This window comes from Ranitomeya variabilis, chromosome 2 (genome assembly GCF_051348905.1).
Source record: "Ranitomeya variabilis isolate aRanVar5 chromosome 2, aRanVar5.hap1, whole genome shotgun sequence".
NCBI lineage: Eukaryota > Metazoa > Chordata > Amphibia > Anura > Dendrobatidae > Ranitomeya > Ranitomeya variabilis.
Window position 1 is genome coordinate 1038258449 of NC_135233.1, and position 25481 is coordinate 1038283929.

General features: G+C 45.5%; 2 protein-coding genes across 4 annotated transcripts in view; one reads left to right on the forward strand and one right to left on the reverse strand.

Moving 5' to 3' along the window:
- ITGB1BP1 (integrin subunit beta 1 binding protein 1) lies at window positions 1-24528 on the reverse strand. 3 transcript variants are annotated; one of them, XM_077291402.1, is made up of 7 exons: window positions 24441-24528; window positions 20384-20483; window positions 18843-18921; window positions 16760-16896; window positions 16227-16319; window positions 4810-4959; window positions 1-2591 (listed from the first exon to the last, which is right to left on the reverse strand). In XM_077291402.1, exons 2-7 carry the CDS (start codon window positions 20453-20455, stop codon window positions 2508-2510), a joined length of 615 nt encoding a protein of 204 aa, XP_077147517.1. In that variant the 5' UTR covers window positions 20456-20483; window positions 24441-24528; the 3' UTR covers window positions 1-2507. The 3 variants fall into 3 exon arrangements, with proteins under 3 accessions (XP_077147517.1, XP_077147516.1, XP_077147518.1); XM_077291401.1 differs by having other exon boundaries at window positions 24365-24510; XM_077291403.1 differs by lacking the exon at window positions 24441-24528 and adding an exon at window positions 23860-23884.
- The window catches only part of CPSF3 (cleavage and polyadenylation specific factor 3), a 60445-nt gene continuing 59448 nt past the window's right edge, over window positions 24485-25481 (forward strand). Inside the window, exon 1 of the mRNA XM_077291400.1 lies at window positions 24485-24543. The gene's annotated coding sequence lies outside the window, so the exon portion shown is untranslated. The remainder of the gene's footprint in view (window positions 24544-25481) is intronic.

Consider the following 25481-nt stretch of genomic DNA (forward strand, 5'->3'; position numbering starts at 1 on the left):
TCTTGAGGTTTATTATAGTGCATAAGTTTTAATGACCTTTTCGGACAGACATAAGGCAATTACATCAACGTAACAAGGCAAAAAAAAAAAAAATCTGATAAATAAGATGTACCACAATGAGAAATGCAGCATTAAGATGTACAGTACATGCGTAAATCACCTCGCTGTGGAGACAAAGACGCCATGTAACATTGGAATGCCAGTGGTAGGCTGCCAGCCTGGCCCTGCTATATGTGGCTGCCAATGTGGCCATCCTATACATGGCTGCCAATGTGGCCATCCTATAAGTGGCTGCCAGCGTGGCCATCCTATAAGTGGCTGCCAGCGTGGCCATCCTATAAGTGGCTGCCAGCGTGGCCATCCTATACGTGGCTGCCAATGTGGTCATCCTATACGTGGCTGCCAGCGTGCTAAGTAAACACAAACCTCCACAGTCCTAGCCCTTGTTACGGCATGACAGCAATAACCCGATCATAGCGGAGATCCTATAAGACATATCTTGCATTGCATACTAGGAAATGTAGTTTACTCATCCGCAACAACTCATATGTTAAAGTTGTAAACACTACAAGTACCACAATGCCCGCTTAGTGCAGACACTCCGTTAATAAACTACTGCACAAAAAGGCTTGTCGGTACCTAATGTTTGAGGCTATGTTCACACGATGCGGTTTTTGCTGCGGATCCGCAGCAGTTTTCCATGTAGGTTACAGTACAATGTAACCCAATGGAAAACAAAACCCGCTGTGCCGACGATCCTTTTTTCCCCAGGAAAATCCGCACGGATTTGCCTGCGGAAAAAAGAAGTACCATGTCAATTCTTTCTGCGGATTCCGCTGCGGGTTTCCAGCAGCACCAATAGGAAACTGCAGTTGGAAACCCGCAGTGGAATCCGCAGTAGAAAAAGGATCAAAAACCGCAGGGAAAAGCACCGCGGATTTCACTGCGGATTTTACCAAAAAAGGACCTGAAAAATCCGCAGTGAAAAAAGGATCGTGTGAACGTAGCCTGATAGGGCAGAAAAAATGCAGTATTTTATAGTAGGAGCAAAAGTAAGGCTATGTGCACACATTGCAGATTTGACTGTGGAATTTTCTGTGCAGATTCTATATTTCTTGGCAGAAAACACAGGTCAGAATCTGCGCCTTTTTTTTGGTATGTGCACACGTTGCAGATTTTTGTGCGGATTTCTATTATGGAATGGGTGCAGAAACGCAGCAGATCTGCACAAAGAATTGACATGGTCCTTTTTTGAATCTGCTGCGTTTTCCGTGCAGATTTCTCCGCACCATCAGCACAGCATTTTCTTTTGCCATTGATTTACATTGTACTGTAAATCACTTGCAGATCTGCAGCGTTTCTGCGTGGAAAAAAAGCTGCAGATCTGCAGCAAATCTGCAATGTGTGCACATAACCTAAAGATATGATTAAAATGTCCTTCACATGTTGCTGGGTGCGGTTTTGTTTTTATTCTAAATGCTGCCTTCGCTTCTTTCAGTGTTTTCTTGCATCTTTTCCCATCAAAACCAATGAGGCTGCGGCAAAAAAAAAAAACCTGCACATTTTAATACAGGATTGTGACTGTCTGTTTTTATCCTGTGTGTGAACAAGGCCTCATTTAGATGCAGGAGCAACCACCAAACTGAAGCTGCTTCAGTAAAATGGCGGACTATGAAGTGTGCACGACATATATTCTTATTTGGCTGCTAAGGTGAAGGCAACTGGAATGAGGCAAGGGCCGGCAATTCTCTAAGGCCACGTTTAGTATTTGATCAGTATTTTACATCTGTATTTTTTACCTACTCTTGGTTTTGGCTTACAAATACAGAAGTGGTGACATGTTTCTATTACGCTTTTCCTCTGGTTGTTCCTCTCCTGGTTTTGGCTTACAAATACTGATGTCAAATACTGACCATGTTAACGATTGATGAGAATATATGAGCAGCTAAATTACTTCCCAAAATACCCTGGAAATGCAGATATTGGAAAATGCGGATATTCAATTGGACCGAAATGTGTTAAAATCAGGATGGGCATCAAACATCTTGTACCGATCGCTTTTAGCAGCACTGTGATATCAGCGCAGGATGGGAGAATCCACCATTGTTCTGTGACTACCAGGCAGAGGTACCGAGCACTCCGCAATGGCTACCATCCTGTAACAAGGAGCCGGCCCCTGGTTGCTCTGAGAGTTGTAGTCTTCTCAGTGTTCATGGAGCTTCTACCATATATCACCTTGTAGCCCGGCTCCGAGGCCGCACTGGTACAGGTAAATCTATACGCACATAAGTATTGTACCATGGCTCCTCCACCCGTGTAATAAGGGGACGAAGCTTCATACCTGAACCTCACAGATATCACAGGACTGTGAGTAATGGCAGCAATGGGTGCATATAAAATATAGTTCTGGGATCTATCCATGTCCTCACAGATCCTGGACTGCGGCTTCTTCTCCATGAGACATTGTAGGATAATCCTGGTGGGGTCGTCTGTGTCCCAGCACGTGGTCATTCTGTAGGCACTCGTGTCTTCTCAGTGAGAACAGAGTCAAACGCTGTGGAAAGGACCTTACAGATGGACTGCGCATGTTCCTGTAAGGAGAATGGAGCAGACGGATAAGTATTGGGAACTTCCATTAATGTAACTGCACACTACATACAATTCTCCAGGCCGTCTCTTGATCCGCCAGGTTAGCTCCTGTTCAGACACCACTTGGAGCCTTCTCTGTGCATTGGAGGACACCAGGCATACCTCACAGGATGCAAAATATCCGCCAGCCCTACACAGAGTGAAAGTTACCTACACAGCAGCTTGTCCCGTGGTCCGCACTCTGGTGGACCGATTCATCAACAGTGGCATAGCACCAGTCCAAGGTGCCAAATTCATTAAGAAAAATACCGCATGTCACTTAATGAATTCTTTGCATGTTATAAGAGGCGTGCACCCCACCAGAAATGCCGGTAATTTGATGAGTGTGACGGGCAGGCGTTGTCATGCCAAGTGCCCAGCTCCGGTCATTTCGGTGGAGCCGATTCATACTGGTGTGAAAGCGCAAAAAAAAAAGTCAAGGTTGCAACATTTTTGCGCAACTGCACAAAAATGTTGAAACTTTTCAAAGCTTTAACGCCACTTATCTGTAGTTAAATCTTTGATAAATTGGCCACCTTATATTAACCACGACGGACAGCCCTGTACGCTGTCATCATAGAGAAGCGAAAAACAGAAGGCCGGCACTCATTTGTAGGTTTTCATGGAATAAATTCTACCGATTCTGCAAACTTACAAGTGAGTGCCGGTCTTCTGTTATTTGCAATGGGACACCAACCATCGGCACGAGAACCACAGATGGCGGGCCAACTGGAATCATGGTTTATTGGAATCATAGAGAAGCAGGAGAATGACGGCTGCTGCCCCTTATACACCAGCCATGATGTCAGTGCACACTATTAACCCTTTCTTGGCTGCTAGTTCCTGCATATCCAGACTTCTATGCATTGGAAAATGTAAAATAATAGAAGCCATCACGGCTTGCTAAGGGATGAGAAAAAATAAGGAGATTGTGTATTCCCCACTAATCCTGGCAATGGAGATAGGATCTACGCTGACAGTGCCAGAGCTGTAAGTCCCAGCAATGGAGATCCCAGGAGCCTGCAGGTTTAAGCTGTGCTCGCAGGATCAATGCTGTGCCCGTAGGTGTTCGAGCTAGTGAACGCAGGGTCAGTGCTGTGCCCGCAGCGTGCGAACTAGTGCCTGCAGCGTCCGAGCTAATGCCCGCAGCGTCTGAACTAGTGCCCGCAGCGTCCGAGCTAGTGCCCATAGGGTCAGTGCTGTGCCCGCAGCGTCCGAGGTAGTGCACGCAGGGTCAGTGCTGTGCCCGCAGCGTCCGAGCTGTGAGCGCAGCGTCCTAGCTAGTGCCCGCAGCGTCCGAGCTAGTGCCCGCAGCGTCCTAGCTAGTGCCCGCAGCGTCCGAGCTAGTGCCCGCAGCGTCCGAGCTAGTGCACGCAGCGTCAGAGCTAGTGCACGCAGCGTCAGAGCTAGTGCACCCAACGTCCGAGCTAGTGCACCCAACGTCCGAGCTAGTGCACGCAGGGTCAGTGCTGTGCCTGCAGCGTCCGAGCTGAGACCGTAGCGTCCGAGCTAGTGCCCGCAGGGTCAGTGCTGTGCCTGCAGAGTCCGAGCAAGTGCCCTCAGCGTCCAAGCTAGTGCCCGTAGCGTGAGAGCTATTGCCCGCAGGGTCAGAGCTGGGTACAGAAAAGCTCACTGGGATTCCTGAAGGTACAGGGTTATCCCTAACTCATAGGCTATCATAGCCTCAATAAATGAATATTTTAAACAGGATTTTGCATGATGGAGTAATGTCATAAACTACAATATTCCACACTTACTTCTTCGCGTTATATTAACATATACCATCCAGACCATGCCCTTTTGGCCTCCGTCTGACCAGTGTATATCAGTACAAGGCAGAAAAAAAAAAAGTAAAAATATATATATATACACACATATGTATATATATATATATATATATATATATATATATATATATATATATATATATATATATATATATATATATATATATATATATATATATATATATATATATATACATACATATATATACATACATACATACACGTACACACACTCTATCATAGTGAACGACTAGTAAAGAGCCCTATGGCTAGGTTCAGTGTGTATGTATAGGGCTTTCTTACCATACAGGCTAAATGTAATGCCGAACAGTGCAGTGAAGCGCACCTTAGATTTACCATAAAGCTGGAGAAATCTGATCTGACCAGCACTCACCACATTGGCACACTGATAAACCCACAGGCTACACTGGTCCTCACTGGCATCTTTGGTCTTCAGAGCTAGCAGACTCTTCCCAGGCACCAGGCCGTCATCATAGCACACCATGGAGACAACGAGATAGAGCGGGTGCCGGTGCAGCACATCCTGGAAGCACAGGAACAGGTGAATACACAACTTGGCACTGTAGTTCCCAACCATTCCTGAGGGCTGAGCCGTCTTCATACATGAACTTACTGATTTAAAAAACACCTCTGAACCCTTGCGATTAAATGAAAAACAAAATGTAAAACAGAAACTTAATCAAACAAAGTCCAGCTCACCAGGGTCGACATCCTCGGAGACTCGTAGCACAGAGCCGCTGTGTCAGGGAGTGGAAGAATCAAGAAAATGATGAGGAATCCAGCTCAACGAGATAGTGAAAAACACCTTTTCTTTATTCCCTTGAAAAATGTGTTCAGTGGAGGATAAAAACATCAGAACTAACAGAGAATAAAATGCAATATCAACGCGTTTCTGGTGACCAAGCACCCTTAGTCATGATATCCAATGTGTAGCTTGTCTTACATTTTTCTCACATAGCGATTTACCAACGATCACGACCAGCGATACGACCTGGCCGTGATCGTTGGTAAGTCGTTGGGTGGTCGCTGGGGAGCTGTCACACAGACAGCTCTCTCCAGCGACCAACGATCAGGGGAACGACTTCGGCATCGTTGAAACTGTCTTCAACAATGCCGAAGTCCCCCTGCAGCACCCGGGTAACCAGGGTAAACATCGGGTTACTAAGCGCAGGGCCGCGCTTAGTAACCCGATGTTTACCCTGGTTACCAAAAAAAACCAAACAGTACATACTCGCCTTTCGGTGTCCGTCAGGTCCCTTGCCGTCTGCTTCCTGCTCTGACTGAGCCGCCGTACAGTGAGAGCAGAGCGGTGACGTCACTGCTGTGCTCTGCTCTCACTGTACGGCGGCACTCAGAGCAGGAAGCGGACGGCAAGGGACCTGACGGACATCAGATGGTGAGTATGTAGTGTTTGTTTTTTTTTACATTTACGCTGGTAACCAGGGTGTAAACATCGGGTTACTAAGCGCGGCCCTGCGCTTAGTAACCCGATGTTTACCCTGGTTACCAGTGAAGACATCGCTGGATCGGTGTCTCACACACCGATTCAGCGATGTCAGCGGGACCTCAACGACCAAAAAACGGTCCAGGCCATTCCGACACGACCAGCGATCTCACAGCAGGGGCCTGATCGCTGGTACGTGTCACACATAGCGAGATCGCTACTGAGGTCGCTGTTGCGTCACAAAACTAGTGACTCAGCAGCGATCTCGCTATGTGAGATGGGGCCTTTACACTGAGATCCGGTGAACACACCGGTACAATAATTAACATAATTGCTGAGCAAGGTGAAAGCACATGAAAGTGAATACAAATTAAAAATTAAAAACAAGTACTTTGGCTGGATAGAAATACAATATAGACAATGTGCTATTCACAATATTAAGTAGTTTTTGGATTATAGATCCTGTTACATAAAAATAGCAGCAAAAATATCTGAAATATATGGAATTTCATTTAATGTCATTATTTTATGAACATGAAGAAATTCACCATAATTGTTGGCACATCCAGTATAGGAGCAGATCTAATACGAACAGTCAATTTTTAAGTCAAGATCCAATTAAATGATTTTGACAACAATTAATTTCGTTCCATATGTTTGTTTTGCACTATGAGTATTGAGGAATTAGTATAATTAGTGGCAGGTCATGCATTATATGTTATATATGGGCATTTAGAATTTATAGTGCAGGGTTTCCTGCCAGGAAGATCAGTCCTGGAATATAAAAAATATAAAAAAACCTCATTTACAGCTTATTTATGTTTGGGAATTAGCTCTACTGACAGGATTTTCCGTGACACAGATTACAAATGCCTTTTTTTTGGCACAAAATGTTAGTATAAATAACAACATGTAACCTCAATAGTCGTGAGCAGCTCTCCTGTCTATCTTCCGGAAGATTTGATTTATAGCCTAATCAGACTTTAGAACTTATCTCTCTTACAGGCAACTTCAGGACAAAAATTCCAAATGTTCCTCTCTGGCACCTAATGTAATACTGGGTAATGATGCATAACGGCAACAAACTTACGGAGTTCCGTTATCTTCCCTTCGGAGGATCCGACCCGCTAGTTTATTTATATTCCAGGACTGATCTTCCTGACAGGAAACCCTGCACTATAAATTCTAAATGCCTATCTATAACATATAATGCATTCTATATTTCAAAATATTCTTCCCAGTTTATGTGGCTTATGCCAGTATAAAATATGTGCAGGGTATCCCTTCCTTTTTCTAAAACCGATATAAAGGTTAGATCGCTACATCAGACCTGCCTCTAATTATACTAATTCCTCAATACTCATAGTGCAAAACAACCATATGGAACGAAATTCATTGTTGTCAATTAATTGTTGTCAAAACCATTTAATTGGATCTTGACTTAAAAAAGGAGATTTTTGTGTACTCACCGTAAAATCTTTTTCTCCGAGCCAATCATTGGGGGACACAGGACCATGGGTGTTATGCTGCTTGCCACTAGGACACTAAGTAAACACAAAGAATTAACTCCTCCTCTGCAGTATATAACCCTTGACTGGCCAGTAATGACCCAGTTCGGTAGTAAAGCAGTAGGAGTATAAGAAAAAACAAGACAAGTAAACTATGTCAAAAACTGAGGAACAAACCAAAACAACCACCAGCCAATAGGCTAACAGGGTGGGTGCTGTGTCCCCAATGATTGGCTCGGAGAAAAAGATTTTACGGTGAGTAAACAAAAATCTCCTTTTCTCCTACGCCTCATTGGGGGACACAGGACCATGGGACGTCCTAAAGCAGTCCCTGGGTGGGGAGCAATGGCACTGCTAAAACCCCATGTACCACTGGCTTACTGAGGTACCGCTGTCTGCAGAATGCGCCTGCCAAGGGCTGCGTCTGCCGAAGCCTGGGTATGAACGGGATAGTGCTTCGTGAAGGTATGCAGACTGGACCAAGTCGCAGCTTTGCAAAGCTGTTGTGCTGACGCCTGGTGCCGAATGGCCCAAGAAGCACCGACCGAGTCGAATGCACCTTAATCCCTGCTGGGACAGGGGTGTTCCTGACGCGGTAGGATTCCTGGATAGTGGAGCGAATCCACTTGGCTAGAGTGGCCTTTGAGGCGGGTAGACCTTTCCTATGTCCCTCTGGAAGCACGAACAGGACATCCGACTCACGGAAGGGAGCCGTGCGAGATATGTACCACCGAAGAGCTCTAACTACATACAGGGTATGGAGAGCTCTCTCGATACGATGGGTGGGTGCCGGACAGAATGACGGCAAGACAATGTCCTCATTGAGATGAAAAGAGGAGACGACTTTGGGTAGGAAAGAGGGAGAGGTCCTCAAAACTGCCTTGTCTGGGTGAAAAATCAGAAAAGGAGGTCGGCAAGAGAGAGCTGCCAACTCAGAAACTCTCCTGATTGACGTAATCGCCACTAGAAAGACCACCTTCCATGAAAGGAGGGTGAGAGAGATGTCCTGCAATGGTTCGAAGGGGGCCTCCTGAAGAACTCCGAGAACCAAGTTAAGATCCCATGAAGCCAAAGGCATTCTATAGGGAGGGACCACCCGGGGGGACTCCTTGAATGAATGTCTTAGGGTGCTTTCACACTAGCGTCGTACAACGCACGTCGCAATGCGTCGTTTTGGAGAAAAAACGCATCCTGCAAAGTTGCCCGCAGGATGCGTTTTTTCTCCATAGGGTTGCATTAGCGACGCATTGCCACACGTCGCATCCGTCGTGCGGCGGATGCGTCGTGTTTTGGCGGACTGTCGGCACAAAAAAAGTTACATGTAACTTTTTTTGTGCGTCGTGTCCGCCATTTCCGACCACGCATGTGTGGCCAGAACTCCGCCCCCTCCTCCCCGGACATCATAATGGGGCAGCGGATGCTTTGAAAAACTGCATCCGCTGCCCCCGTTGTGCTTTTTTTCACAGTATGCTTCGGAACGTCGGCACGACGCATTGCGTCGTGCGTTGTACGACGCTAGTGTGAAAGTAGCCTTAACCGGCAGTCTGGAAGCGATCTTTCGTTGGAATAGGACTGACAATGCGGACACTTGTCCCTTGAGCGAGCCTAGGGCAAGGCCTGACTCTAAACCTGATTGGAGGAACTCCAGAATGGACGGAATGGAAAACACCAGAGGAGAACGTCCATGGGCATTGCACCATGAAAAGAAGATGCGCCAGGTGCGATGATAAATGCTCATGGATACGGGTTTCTTAGCACAAATCATGGTAGAAGAAACCTCTGGAGAAAATCCGGCTTGGGCTAAAATCCAGGATCCCACAGCCACACCGTCAAAGACAGGGTCCCGGAGTTCTGGTGGCAAATCGGGCTCTGTGAGAGAAGATCCATGCGATCCGGAAGCCGCCAGGGGACGTCGGCGACCATTTGAACGAGTTCCGCGTACCATGCTCGGCGCGACAATGATCACCGGTCTCCCCTCTGCCCTGATCTTCTTGATGACCCTCGGGAGCAGAGGAGGAGGAGGAAATATGTACGGCAGGTGGAACCGATGCCACGATAGAACCAGCGCGTCTGCTCCGATGGCGCAAGGATCGCGGGATCGAGCAATGAACTGGGGAACCTGGTTGTTTAGTCTTGAGGCCATGAGATCCACGTCCGGCGAAGACAAATCTGCTGGAAGACTTCCGGATGGAGGGACCACTCACCTGAGGCAAGACCTTGGTGACTAAGGAAATCCGCTTCCCAATTCTCCACACCCGGTATGTGGATCGCCGAGATGAGCGAATGATTGGTCTCGGCCCAGCGTAGGATGTGGGAGACCTCGAGCATGGCTGCCCTGCTGCGGGTTCCCCCTTGCCGGTTGATATACGCCACAGCTGTGGCATTTTTGGATTGGATTCTGATGGGATGGTCTGCGAGAAGGTGGTGAAAATTGCGTAAGGCAAGTGTGATCGCTCGAATCTCCAAGATATTGATTGGAAGACGCGACTCTCGTGTGGACCAACGACCCTGTGCCGTGTGATGATTGAAAACTGCGCCCCAGCCCAAAAGGCTGGCATCGGTGGTCACCACTAACCAGCGCACTGGGAGAAAGGACTTCCCTTGGTTCAGGGAGGACTGTAGCATCCACCACCTGAGGGTCTGCCTGACCTGTGGGGACAGGCGAAAACGACGGTCGAGGGAGAACGGACTCCTGTCCCAGGCTAACAGCAGCGCCTGTTGCAGGGGACGGAGATGGAACTGCGCAAACGGAACGGCTTCCATCGCCGCAACCATTTTCCAGAGGATGCGCATCGTGAAGCGAATGGAGTGAGGGACTGGGCGGGAGAGCTTGCGCAATCCCTGTTGTAAGGACAAGACCTTCTCTGGAGGGAGAATGACTAACCCGCGGGAAGAGTCCAAAATCATGCCCAAGAAGCAGATTTGCTGAGCCTGCACTGGAGGTGATTTCTCGAAGTTGATTTTCCAACACAGGCGAGAAAGAGAATCCACGGTGATACTTACAAACTCCTCGCAGGCAGAATGGGACGGACCCTTGATTAAAAGGTTGTCGAGATACGGAAGAACTACCACTCCCCGAGCGTGAAGAATGGCCATGACAGCTGCCATGACCTTCATGAAGACTCTGGAGGCAGTGTCGAGTCCGAAGGTCAAGGCCACAAACTGGAAGTGTTCGTCCTGGACTGCGAAGCGCAGGAACTGCTGATGAGAGGGAAAAATCGGGAAGTGTAGATAAGCATCCTTGATGTCTATGGATGCAAGGAACTCTCCTTTTTCAAGGGACGCGACAACGGAACGGAGCGAGTCCATCCTGAAGTGTCGGACTCGTACGAACTTGTTTAGCCGCATGAGATCCAGTATGGGTCGTAGAGTTCCGTCCTTTTTTGGGACCACGAATAGGTTTGAGTAAAACCCCTTGAACCTTTGGGCTCGAGGGAACGGAACGATGACACCGTCCCTTTGAAGCGCCTGTACAGCCTGAAGAAGATGTGACGCTCTTGATTTGGAGGGGAGAGGACTGGAAGAAACGTGGAGGGGGGATAGAAGAAAACTTGATTTTGTATCCGGAGGACACGAGCTCCCTGACCCACTCATCGTGAACGACCGAGAGCCAATTTTGACGGAACGAAAGAAGACGTCCGCCTACTTTGTCGGTGTCCGCCGGACACGTCGATGAGTCATTGTGTAGAAGGTTTAAGGGATGTGGATGCCTTAGAGCCAGAAAGTCTCGGTCTGGGCTTCCAGGAGCGGTTAGGTCTGTATGAGACCTGGGGATTTCTGTTTTCCCGCCGTCCCGAACCAGAGGAAGTGGATGACCAACTGGGGTTGTTACGAAAGGACCGGAATCAAAACTATAGTTGATTCCGAAAGGGCCGGGCAGGTTTTCGCTGAGGAAGAAATTTACTCTTCCCTCCGGTAGCGTCAGAAATGATTTAGTCTAGTTTCTCCCCAAATAAGTGGGCAGCTTGGTAAGGTAAAGAAGTCAGCGACTTTTTAGAAGCAGAATCTGCTCGCCAATCACGGAGCCACAAGGCCCTCCTGATGGAGATTGCGTTTGCAGCCGCTTGCGCTGTGCAATTAGCCGCATCTATGGAAGCGTTAGCTACGAAATCTCCGGCCTGAGCTATCTGGTTAGCGAGTCTGGCCGCCTCTGGGGGGAGATTACTGTCGTGGACGGTAGAGGTTAACACCTCTGCCCAGGCAACCATTGCCTTAGCCACCCAGGTAGCGGCAAAAGATGAAAGGAGTGCTGCTCCTGAGGCCTCAAAGACTGAGAGAGCCAGGTAGTCAATTTGACGGTCAGAAGGGTTTTTGACTGATGAACCGTCAGACAGAGATAAGACTATTTTGGATGCGAGTCGCGATACGGCAGGATCCACAGAAGGAGAGAGAATCAACTCCTTCATCAGGTCCTTGGAGAAAGGATACTTAGCTTCTGTGGATTTTGAGCCGTAAATCGCTTATCCGGGTGTTACCTGTGTTTTTCGACAATGTCCTGAAACTCAGGGTGATTAGCAAATATCTTTTGAACGTGTTTAGTCTTTTTAAAAGACACGATGTTCCTGAGTGGATACAGATTCCTCGTCCACCATTAGTGTTTTGTTGACTGCCTCAATAAGGGAGTCAAGTGTCTCCTGACCAATCGAGGAGTCTTGGGTTAAAGATTCTGCCGACTCGTATTCCGAGTTATGTTCGCTGTGGCCCTTGGGGGAGGGGGAGCGAGAAGATGAGCTCGCAGATACTGAAGCTCGAGCGTGTACGGGGGACGAGGGATGGGTTCTTTTCCTGGAACCCCCGAGATTCCCGTAGTACAGTACGCCCCTTGTGGTCGGACGGCCCCATACCGGCGCTAGATTCCGTAGCGGTGGACAGAGGGGAGTTCTGACTTAGGGAGGATCCCTGGAAAGAGTCCAATGCCTTGACCAAAGAATCCATTGCACGTGACAAGGAAGCGGCCCACTCAGGAGGGTTAGGCTCGACGGGGTCGGTGGAGACATTGGAGGAGGCAGAAGGCGGCTGCGCACAGGCCGGGTCACAGTTCTGGCACAGAGGGGTATTGTGGGCACGTGGCAATGCAGAATTGCAAGTGGCACATGAAGTAAAAAACACAGTGTACTTTTTATTGCCCCTTTTAGCCTCCTTAAATTGAGACATAGTGTATGTCTATTCTCCAATAAACTGCGATAGCAGGGCTATGGGTGCAGAGAAGGGGTTAAGCTTTTCCCTATGGAGTGGAGCAGCTTACCCACGGTCCTGTGCTGGGGTCCCCGGGGAGGAAGAGAAGGAAGGTGGCGTTTTTGGCTGATTTCCCTGCAGAAGTGACGTCCCAAGATGGCGCCCGAGATTTACAGGGCTCTTCTCGTTCAGAGCGAGAAGCACCTGAGTAGTGGGCAGGGCTCCGGCGGTGGGCGGGAATTTTAACTGCGGCCTAGTCCGGCTGAAGAAGCCGGGGACTAAATTTATGGAGCCGGCTGGCGGAACGCGCCTAATGATTGCCGCCGGCGTCTAGCCAGCGGTATCTCTCCCCAGGGACCCGGACCGCACCTTCCCACGCAGGCAGGAAGGGTACTACTCACCAAGGAGGGATGCCGCCTCCAGCTCAAATCGATCCTCCCTATGCCAGGGGATGGAGAGCGCCTGTGCGTCTTCAGATGTGCCTGCCACAGGGGACTTACGGCTGTGCCTGCCGCAGGGGACTTACGGATACGCCTGCCGCAGGGAACTTAAGGCTACTGTGGGGACTACATGACGCCGAGGTGAAGGCTTGATTGCAGAGGAGACCGAGAGATGCACATAAGAGATATACTCTATGTGCTCACCATCTTACAGGGGGGAGATCGGGACCATATAGGAACCGTAGCCCTAGCATAGATTAGGCGTGCCCCAGTCGTCGCAGGAGAGGTACGGGGAGGTATACTCGCCGTGCTCGCCTGTTGATGGTTCGGGGGAGAGCGGACCCTAGAAAGGAATCCATCGCCCCCTTCACTCCGTTAATTAAAAAATAAAAAATTTATAGAAAATAAAAAAAACGGTGGGGTCTGAGAACAGACCCAAGTGCCTCCTACAGACACTAAGCAAGAACTGGGTCATTACTGGCCAGTCAAGGGGTATATACTGCAGAGGAGGAGTTAATTCTTTGTGTTTACTTAGTGTCCTCCTAGTGGCAGCAGCTTATCACCCATGGTCCTGTGTCCCCCAATGAGGCGTAGGAGAAATTGACTGTTAGTATTAGATCTGCTCCTATACTGGATGTGTCAACAATTATGGTGATTTTTTTCGTGTTCATAAAATAATGACATTAAATGAAATTCCACATACAGTACAGAGCAAAAGTTTGGATACACCTTCTCATTTAAAGATTTTTCTGTATTTTCATGACTATGAAAATTGTACATTCACACTGAAGGCATCAAAACTATGAATTAACACATGTGGAATTATATACTTAACAAAAAAGTGTGAAGCAACTGAAATTATGTCTTATATTCTAGGTTCTTCAAAGTAGCCACCTTTTGCTTTGATGACTGCTTTGCACACTGTTGGCATTCTCTTGATAAGCTTCAAGAGGTAGTCACCGGGAATGGTCTTCCAACAATCTTGAAGGAGTTCCCAGAGATGCTTAGCACTTGTTGGCCCTTTTGCCTTCACCCTGCAGTCCAGCTCACCCCAAACCATCTCGATTGGGTTCAGGTCTGGTGACTGTGGAGGCCAGGTCATCTGGCGTAGCACCCCATCACTCTCCTTTTTGGTCAAATAGCCCTTACACAGCCTGGAGGTGTGTTTGGGGTCATTGTCCTATTGAAAAATAAATGATGGTCCAACTAAACGCAAACTGGATGGAATAGCATGCCGCTGCAAGGTGCTGTGGTAGCCATGCTGGTTCAGTATGCCTTCAATTTTGAATAACTCATCAACAGTGTCACCAGCAAAGCACCCCCACACCATCACACCTCCTCCTCCATGCTTCGCGGTGGGAACCAGGCATGTAGAGTCCATCCCTTCACCTTTTCTGCGTCGCACAAAGACACGGTGGTTGGAACCAAAGATCTCAAATTTGGACTCCTCAGACCAAAGCACAGATTTCCACTGGTCTAATGTCCATTCCTTGTGTTCTTTAGCCCAAACAAGTCTCTTCTGCTTGGTGCCTCTCCTTAGCAGTGGTTTCCTAGCAGCTATTTTACCATGAACGCCTGCTGCACAAAGTCTCCTCTTAACAGTTGTTGTAGAGATGTGTCTGCTGCTAGAACTCTGTGTGGCATTGATCTGGTCTCTAATCTGAGCTGCTGTTAACCTGTGATTTCTGAGGCTGGTGACTCGGATAAGCTTATCCTCAGAAGCAGAGGTGACTCTTGGTCTTCCTTTCCTGGGGCAGTCCTCATGTGAGCCAATTCATAGTTTTGATGCCTTCAGTGTGAATTTACAATTTTCATAGTCATGAAAATACAGAAAAATCTTTAAATGAGAAGGTGTGTCCAAACTTTTGGTCTGTACTGTATTTCAGATATTTTTGCTGCTATTTTTATGTAACAGGATCTATAATCCAAAAACTACCTAATATTGTGAATAGCACATTGTCTATATTGTATTTCTATCCAACCAAAGTACTTGTTTTTAATTTTTAATTTGTACTCACTTTCATGTGCTTTCACCTTGCTCAGCAATTATGTTAATTAATTATTGTACCGGTGTGTTCACCGGATCTTAGTATAAAAATGCAAGACAAGCTACACATTGGATATCATGACTAAGGGTGCTTGGTCACCAGAAACGCATTGATATTGCATTTTATTCTCTGTAATTGCTGATTTTTTATCCCCCACTGAACAAATTTTTCAAGTGAATAAAGAAGAGGTTTTTTTCACTATCTCGTTGAGCTGGATTCCTCATCATTTTTTTAAAACAGAAACTTACTGAGAAGAGGCTGCAAACATCGGATAATGATTTATACAGGGGAGAAACATGGGGTATAGTAGGCTTCACCCACTGAATAGCAAAAGCTCCCTGGGAACAGTAATGGAGGCTCTTTATCCTCAATAGGGAAGGTGCTCACCAGTGTGATAGCGGGGTTTTCGTCCAATACATCTCAGCTTTTTGCTGCTCAGCCCCATTCAGTTGCATAGAGATGCAGAACGAAACATGGACGCCGCTTTGTTGAGCGCATGGACCATGCAATAAGCTTATCCTAAGGGCATCAAAGTTGTATGCATGGCGGAGGTGATCTAAGACTGAACATGGGGATACTCGCTAGGCAGTACAGCTGACAAGGCCGCTTTGATGCCCAGCTAATATCATGCCCGGGTCTCATTAACTAGAATAGGATCCATGCCTATTGCTTTCTGGTGACCGGACAATCCCTCCACACCTGACGTCAGACTGGATGGAAGAGCGTGCCTGCAAAACACTGGGTCCCAGGAAGCTCCTTTGTGTCCCTGGCATAGAATTACTAAAGGGGTTTTCTACTATTAAAAAAGTTATCAGATAGTAATAAAAGAAACAAATACAGTATTCACCCTCCCCTGGTCCAGCACTGGCTCCTTTATTTCACCTGTAACAGTGACTTCACAACTACCATGGAAATCACCGCTGCAACCAATCACTGAACTTGCCATCACCAACAGGAAAGCTGCTGAAGCTCAACGACTGGCTGCAGTGGTCATGTGCGCTGTAGTCTTGATGTCGTCGCTGCAGCCAAAACACAGACAGCGGAGCAGCAGGTGGGAGCCAGGTCTTTACCGAGGGAGAGGGAGTGCTCATTTTTCTGTCTTCCCACCATTACAGGGTGTGGTATGTTATAGCCAGGCACCATAAGGAAGATACAAGACATCTACGATTACTCACATACTGATCCAACGTCATTACTTTAATGCCATATTTTGAAACGACCATAATGAAATCTTCATCCGAAGGCACAAAAGGAAGCTTTCCATCTTGCTAAAATAGAAACATGAAATTATGAAATCTCACTCAGTCAGAGATATTGTATAGGTGCTAACGGGCTGCTATAAAGGCATGCCGAGACTATGGAGCATTTCGTGAAGATGGCGCACTAGGTTAATAAGGCAGCAATGAGAGCCCGGACACAGGGAAAACACACTGATCTTTGTGATTGTGGCGATCTGACGTGTCTGGTACTACACTGAATAGGACATACACATATTCTGGCACCTCCTAGAAGGCGCAGAGTAGAAGAGAATATCGGGCTCGAGAAAAGTACTATTGTATATGGTAGCACACAAAGCACCTACCGATCCCCCATAAGTCCTACAGGGCTGCACATGGTCAGCGCAGACCTGTCATCTGCATACATACATGGATGCCATTATTAATAATAAAGATATTAATCCTATACGTCTGATTGTTATAACCATTACCTGTGCAACATCAATGTAGTTTATTAGGTCCAGGGATCCTTGCAATGTTTTGCTTTCCTCCGGCCTCACTCTTTCAACGGATCCCACATATTTCACCTTGAACTCAGCGCAAGGCTCTGAATTACTTGAGGCTTGTCCTGTCGGGAGCAGAGATGAAGAGGTTAATTTACAGATATACATGTAAGCCTCATCCGCGATTATAGTGCCCGATTACTTCTCTGGTGCGCCCGGGTGTCCTGCTGCATCGTGGGCTCCCGAGCTGTGAGCGATCTCTGCAGCGGTGAGAGGAAGCGCACTTCCTGTGAGCTCGGTTCATGCAATCATCTTGTTAAAGGAGACGCACACATTTACCACTGTGCAGTACATAATATGGACCAGACATAACGGGCAAATCCCCTGCTAACTAGTGTAATTAAAAAAAAACTATGAAAATGCAACACAAGGTTAACTGAGGGGGGTAAGCATTTTTTTTTGTTTTATTCCCCCCTCAATATTTTATACACTCCACAAGAAAACCAAAAAAATTTCCTTTAATTAAGCAAGACTTTTTTGGTTTGCAGTTTAGGATAGGCCACCTATGTGTAATATGTGAGCATAGTATCTAGGTACCAAGGAACCGGCACCAGTGACCAGGTATCAAGGAACCGGCACCGGTGACCAGGTACCAAGGAACCGGCACAGGTGACCAGGTACCAAGGAACCGACACCAGTGACCAGGTACCAAGGAACCGACACCAGTGACCAGGTACCAAGGAACCGACACCAGTGACCAGGTACCAAGGAACCGACACCAGTGACCAGGTACCAAGGAACCGGCACCGGTGACCAGGTATCAAGGAACCGGCACCGGTGACAAAGTATCAAGGAACCGGCACCGGTGACCTGGAAACCTGCACCCGGTGCTCAGGGGCACATCAATGCCCATGTATGCTCTATGTCTGGCACTACAGCTCAATCCACCAAGTATGGAGGCCACCAGCAATCACACAGTGATGTTCTATACTAAGAATAAGCCATAGATTTAAAATACTAACAAACCTCTTTAACCCTTCATGGACCAGGCAATTTTCCTTTTTTTGTTAGGAGATTTCATTTTTTCCTAACAGTTTTCCCATAATACTTTTTTTTTTATTATTCAGGCAACATGGCCGTACGAAGGCTTGTTTTTTGCAGGACTAATTATAATTTTGAATGACACCATATATTTTACCATATAATGTACTGAAAAATAGAGAAGAAAATCCAATTGCAATCAAATGGAGAAATAAAAAAACATTAAAATTCCACCATTGTTATTTAAGCTTTATTTTTACCCCGTCCGTTGTGCGCTCACAATAATAATTGTCAAAATGATTTTCAGGATTTTACAATCACAGCAATACCAAACTAGTAATATTTTTATTTTAGTGATGGAAAAAAATTGTGAAATATGTATATAAAAAAAAAAATTGGGTTTGTGTCGCCATTTTTTGAGTCTTGTACCTTTGTTATGTTTCCATTGATGGATCTGTGTGTGGGGTCATTTCTTCGGGAGCGAACTGTAGTTTTTATGGATACCATTTTGTGGTACATAATGACTTTTTGTTGTGTTTTTTTGTGAGCAGGTGTGCGCAACTAAAAAAAATTTAATTTTGGAGTTTGTTTTAAAAAGAAAAAAAAAAAAAAAAATAGGCATTTTTTTAACATCCTTATTTTTAATGGGGAAGAAGGTAGGGATTTCAAACTTTGTGTCTATGTGTATGTATGTGTGTGTGTGTGTGTGTGTGTGTGTGTGTGTGTGTATGTATGTATATATATATATATATATATATATATATATATATTTATTTATTTTTTACCTTTTACTGGGTTTTTTTATTCACTTGCACACAACATCTTCTTCAGGTACAATCTGTCTGAAAAAGTGTTGCAAGAAATGAACATAGTGCACAGCAATATCAAAACGACATTGTTGTGCGCATGTTCCATCTTATGTGCAGTCTTTTAACAGTTTCAGAATTATGGAAAACTTGTAAGTGACGAAAAGAAGTGACACCTAGAGGTGCAGCTCGATCACCCTTGGATGGCTCAGAAAGTAACTTACCAAAGCTTTTAGTAGAGTCTGTATCAAGGCTAGCCACGGTGCTGGATCTGGAGAGGCCCCCCAGGCTGGAATCTACAGACTAAGAAACCAACATTACCAGTCAAAACCACAAACCCAGCAAATAAATTAAAGATCTCCTTTCCCCTCTTCATATCAAGACATCGTACCTTTCATATAAAGACATCAGAGCAGCCATTGAACCATCGCCTAAAATAACACCCGACTACATAGACTATTACAGCAAAAGGATATTATAGTACAGCCCATCTCTCAGGACCTTCCTGTGTGAGCGGTTGTGTGCCATGTAATACCACCCTTTCCCTGCAGGGGCAGCTGCAGAAGGTTAGACCAGGAGGTCAAAACTCAGTCATTACATCTCGCACACTGATAGCTCTACTCTAAGCTATAGTGGAGGCGTGTTCTTTTTCTGCTGTGTTGCTGCCTGGCTATGATTGGTCAACATCATACAGGGAGAAGAAGTGCACGCCCCCAAGTGAAAACTATCTGAAAACACCCACTTGGACTTAGCAAAAGTTAACTCATTAGGTGCCAAATTCTTTGATTACTAATATCTCTCCAATGGAGAGGCCTAAATAAAGTAAATAAATTCTTTTATTTCACTCTGCAGCCACTATTGCAATGTGAATATAGTTTTTACATCTTTATTCAAAAAAATGAAGAAAAAATAATAATTTTACAATAATATACTAAATGTAGACAGACGGCTATACTTTTGGCATGTACTGCACCCACCCATAGCCCTGCATTCACACATCCATGTAAAATGGAAGTTTTTCTTCTACGTGCTGCACCCGTTTTTTTTCTAATCAGTTTTTTTTTTTTCCCGCCGAGGCAGGTAGACTGTGTGAACGATTTTTATCCATTGATTCTTAATGATGCATCAGTTAAAAAAGGGATGAATCTCGCATGTAAATGTAAAATTGACGAACAAAGTCTATCTTCTGGGTTTCCTCAGGTTTACACGGATCCACATAGACTTTAATGGCTGAGCCTGACCCACACAAAACGGATGAGAACTGGACGTGCTTAGTCTCACAAAAGGGAAATAAGGATCCGATGTGTAAGGATCAATGAAACTAAGGGTCTGTGTGCTGACAGAGAAAAAAAAGGACCACATTGATGTGTAACTGTAGCCCTAGTCATAGCCCGAGTCTACCACTTAGGTCATGCAAGCCAAAACCAGGAGCAGGTGGTGTGTTTCTATTATACTTTTCCTCTGATTTTCCCTCTCCTTGTTTTGGCTTACAAATACTGATGTAAAAAACTGACCAAATACTGAACGTGGCTTCCAGAGAGCTGTGGATGCCAGACATGCATCAGTCTGTACTACATGTAAAGTATTCTTTTAAAATCTTTTTTTTTTTTTTTTTATTCGACTGTTGGAAAAAGAAAAAAGGTTTTAAAAGAAACAGTGGAAGAATTGGACGTCCCCTTTTTATCTGTACCTATCAGGGCACCAAAACCTTTTTCTCTTGTCCACCCTGACACACAAGGAAACCTCTGGGGTACAGAGCACGGACCTTACTCTTGGTGCTGATCTCGCTGCTTTGTGAGCTGCTGCTGCTGTGTCTCTTCTTCGCCTTGCGGAACATCCTCTTATCTCAGGTCCATCCGGACGTCCTGTGGGGAAAAGACATTTGGAGGGTGAATATCGCTGCTCCCAGCATTGTATACAATCTACAGAATTATTATGTATTATTTGTTTACAATCCATGTAAATAGTAACAGAGTTTTTGCTTGTAACTTTTACGTTTTCTTATTTTATTTATGTTGCATGTTTAAGACTTTTTGTCTTAAATATTGTTCTATTTTGACCACTTTAATGTGCGATTACTTGGGTAACTTTGTCTACTGAGATCTGAAAGAGAAAATCGTCTATGGTTTTTTCACCCATTTTCATGCTACTACTGATGATGAGTAAACATGTTCGGATAAGGTGTTATCTGAGCATGCTCGGGTGCTGACTGGGTGACTTCGGCGTGCTTGAATACTATGTTCGAGTCCCCGCAGCTGCATGTCTCACGGCTGTTTGACAACCGCAATGCATGCAGGGACTACCTAACAAACAGGAAATCCCTGCATGTGGTTGGACTGTAAAACAGACATGGGACATGCAGCTACAGGGACTCGAACATATTTTGAGCACACAGTACACACTGTAAGCACCCGAGCATGCTCATATAAAACCTTATCCCAGCACGCTCGCTCATTACTGCATGTTATCTATCACTTTTTGCAAACAACCTCATTGTAAAAGGGTTTATCAATGGAATGTACCATCACCATCTAATTCTTAAGGGTCTGAATGCCAGGAAACTCATGACTGACATACAGTGCCTTGCGAAAGTATTCGGCCCCCTGGAACTTTTCAACCTTTTCCCACATATCATGCTTCAAACATAAAGATACCAAATGTAAATTTTTGGTGAAGAATCAACAACAAGTGGAACACAATTGTGAAGTTGAACGAAATTTATTGGTTATTTTACATTTTTGTGGAAATTCAAAAACTGAAAAGTGGGGCGTGCAATATTATTCGGCCCCTTTAACTTAATACTTTGTTGCGCCACCTTTTGCTGCGATTACAGCTGCAAGTCGCTTGGGGTATGTCTCTATCAGTTTTGTACATTGAGAGACTGAAATTCTTGCCCATTCTTCCTTGGCAAACAGCTCGAGCTCAGTGAGGTTTGATGGAGATTGTTTGTGACCAGCAGTTTTCAGCTCTTTCCACAGATTCTCAAATGGATTGAGGTCTGGACTCTGACTTGGCCATTCTAACACCTTTTATTTGTGAACCATTCCAGTGTAGATTTTGCTTTATGTTTGGGATCATTGTCTTGTTGGAAGACAAATCTCCGTCCCAGTCTGAGGTCTTTTGCAGACTCCAACAGGTTTTCTTCGAGAATGGTCCTGTATTTGGCTCCATCCAACGTCCCATCAATTTTAACCATCTTCCCTGTCCCTGCTGAAGAAAATCAGGCCCAAACCATGATGCTGCCACCACCATGTTTGACAGTGGGGATGGTGTGTTCAGGGTGATGAGCTGTGTTGCCTTTACGCCAAACATATCGTTTGGCATTGTTTCCAAAAAGTTTGATTTTGGTTTCATCTGACCAGAGCACCTTCTTCCACATGTTTGGTGTGTCTCCCAGGTGGCTTGTTGCAAACTTTAAATGACGCTTTTTATGGATATCTCTGAGAAATGGCTTTCTTCTTGCCACTCTTCCATAAAGGCCAGATTTGTGCAATATACGACTGATTGTTGTCCTATGGACAGACTGTCCCACCTCAGCTGTAGATCTCTGCAGTTCATCCAGAGTGATCATGGGCCTCTTGGCTGCATCTCTGATCAGTCTTCTCCTTGTTTGAGATGAAAGTTTAGAGAGACGGCCGGGTCTTGGTAGATTTGCAGTGGTATGATACTCCATCTATTTCAATATGATCGCTTGCACAGTGCTCCTTGGGATGCTTAAAGTTTTGGAAATCATTTTGTATCCAAATCTGGCTTTAAACTTCTTTGATTCTTCACCAAAAATTTACATTTGGTATCTTTATGTTTGAAACATGATATGTGGGAAAGGGTTGAAAAGTTCCAGGGGGCCGAATACTTTCGCAAGGCACTGTAGTAAAGGATTTTACACCAGAACCCTCAGAAAAATGGATTTTACCTGCACATTAACTCAGCAGTCTGTGCCGGGAGATAACCAAATGGGGCTTATTGCAATTTCCTGCCCCTGGGTAGCGCACTACAACATTGCATCAAATGATGGAGGACATGTTGCGACCCACGACCCGATGGGACCAAACCTGTTGGAATTTTGGTTGCAGGTCAAACACAACTTTGCCCCCTATAGACTTACAGGCAAATCGCAGCTATAAAACAGTTGCACAAATTATTTTGGACATGTGACTTGTCTGAGATCTGCATATGTGACCAGTGATGTCCTGTAACCATAAGGCCTCATTCACACATCCATTTGTTTTTTTATGTACAAGAAAATGGACTGTTTTTCCAACAGTGTCCTGTATCCAATTTTCATCCGTTTCTCTGCTTTTATCATCACATTAGTTTTTCTCACATGCAAAAATAAAAACATTTTCAAAGCTTCTCCTGCTCATTATTTGGTAAAACCAATGTTGGCGTTCACTTTCATGTGCGAGATTTGACCCACACATTGGACATGTCTATTTAGAAAGAAAGAAAATGGTTCACAAAACAATTACCGGTACATGATCAAACCAATAGACTAGAATGGGTCCATGCTACACCACGTTCACACGGTCAGTATTTGTAAACCAGGAGTGCAACAATCAGAGGAAAAGTATAATAGAAACACGTCCCCACTTCTGGATTTATCACCCACTCCTGATTTTGGCTTACAGATACTGAGGTAAAACACTGACCACATACTGACCGTGTGACCGTGGCCTAACATCAATGAAGTACAAAGATATAACATATATGTGAAACTGATGTTGAAATGAGGCCTAGGTCTAACATGGGGGAGGGGGTGCGAAACAACAGTTCAGAGAAAAAGTTGCACCAAAATCAATAGCTATAGGGTGTAACCCCTTCCTGTCTGCTTTCAGAGAAAAAAAATGGGTTTCTGCAGCAGATTTCAGACTTATGCAGAGGTTGAAGTTGCCCCCAGGTCCTGGGGTGGGGGTCAGGGGCCAAAAATATCTCTTTGGCCCATATGAGACCAGTTCTGTTAGACCCGTGATAGTCGGGGTCTGTGCTGGGAGATTTTTACTTCTCCCCTCGCTGATAACGTAGGTCACACCCCTCCCCAATATTGCAGAAATCCCCACTCTCCAGCACCACTCTCTTTAGTCTGTGTATCTGGGATGGGTATTCTACCAATTCCTTCACACAAGTGGAAATAAATTCAGCATCCCAGGCCGCTCTTGAAAACGGTCTTAACAATCGAAACCTCGTTTTTTGCTTTTCTGTTGGACCAGTATTAAAAGCCAAGAGGATTATTCTTCCACCCACCCTTCACATTCCCGGGCCCGCGCCCCTGATCGCAGCACACCAGCTACTGCTAGTGTGTCGGGATTATACTGCCAGCAACAGGGCCCTTTCTCATAAATAGGGCATTGATTACCCAGAGTAACCAATAGGATCACTTATTTCATGTTCCACACAGCGCTGCAAAGAAGAGAGCTGCAATGTGATTGGTTTCTGTGGGTAACTGCTCTCAGCACCAATAGGATCACTCCTTTCATGTTCTACCCAGTGCTGCAAAGAAGAGAGCTGCAATGTGATTGGTTTCTGTGGGTAACTGCTCTCAGCACCAATAGGATCACTTCTTTCATGTTCTACCCAGTGCTGCAAAAAAAAGAGAGCTGCAATGTGATTGGTTTCTGTGGGTAACTGCTCTCAGCACCAATAGGATTACTTCTTTCATGTTCTAATCTGCGCTGCAAATATAAGAGCCGCAACCTGATTGGTGGCTCAGCTATTCCGCAATAGTGTTACCCAGCACTCATTACTTTACCTTTCCCCACCAGCCCGGGTAACCGCTCGCCTACCGAGCCTCTCCTGCCCCTCACTCTAGGGTACAGCTGACATACCTTCGTCTCCGTGGCGGGGAGTAAAAAAGCATGTGGAACCTTACGGTAGAGAACACTGGACACCGGAAGTGGTGGAAGATATTCAGATACGGACTGATAGAAGGAAAGGAGAAGGTTGTGGCTAAATCCAAGTCGGCTAAAGGACCTGGTCCCTCTGCCGACTGGGAAATAGCCCACTCTGTGTGAGAAAGCTAAATCCCAGTCGGCTAAAGGACCAGGTCCTTCTGTGCACTGGGATTTAGCTTTCTCACACAGAGTGGGCTATTTCCCAGTCGGCAGAGGGACCAGGTCCTTTAGCCGACTTGGATTTAGCCTGCTCTATATAAGAATGCTAAATCCCAGCAGATAGAAGGACCCTCATTGTATATAGATAGATATGAATCCTGTCATGTGATTTTTTGCAGTAATATTGAGCTGCAGCCTGGATATGACATCTGATTACACATTTATTTATATGTGACAATTATACACACGAATTTTCCCCTTAATCCCAGTGTGTACAATATTCTGCGCCAATCTCATCCTCGTCCCGTTTTATTTACTGGTGATCATTTTTGTAGATCACACAACCACAGATTTTTTTCCATGCATGCACCTAGGAGTGTTTTAACCCTCGGGCAATTTTCCGTTTTTTTTTTTTTTTAATTTCCTTCCCATAACTTATTTTTCCATCCACATCGCCATTGGGATTTTTTTGTTATTTTGGCGGGACGTTCTTATTGATACCATTTTGGCGCGGATACCATGTTTTGATCACCTCTTATTTCATTTTATTGCAATGTTGCTGCGACCAAAAAAAATGTAATTATGGCGTTTTTTTTCTCGTTATGCCGTTTGCTGATCAGATTATTTTACATTTTGATTGGTCAGACCTTTCTGATCACGTCAATTCCAAATTTATTTATTTTTTTAAATGGAGCAAAAGCGATATTTTTTTTTCTGATATTTTTATGATATATGATGTAAGGCTACGTTCACATTTGTGGTCCGCGCCGCAGCGTCGGGCGCCGCAGCGGCGCCGCATGCGTCATGCGCCCCTAT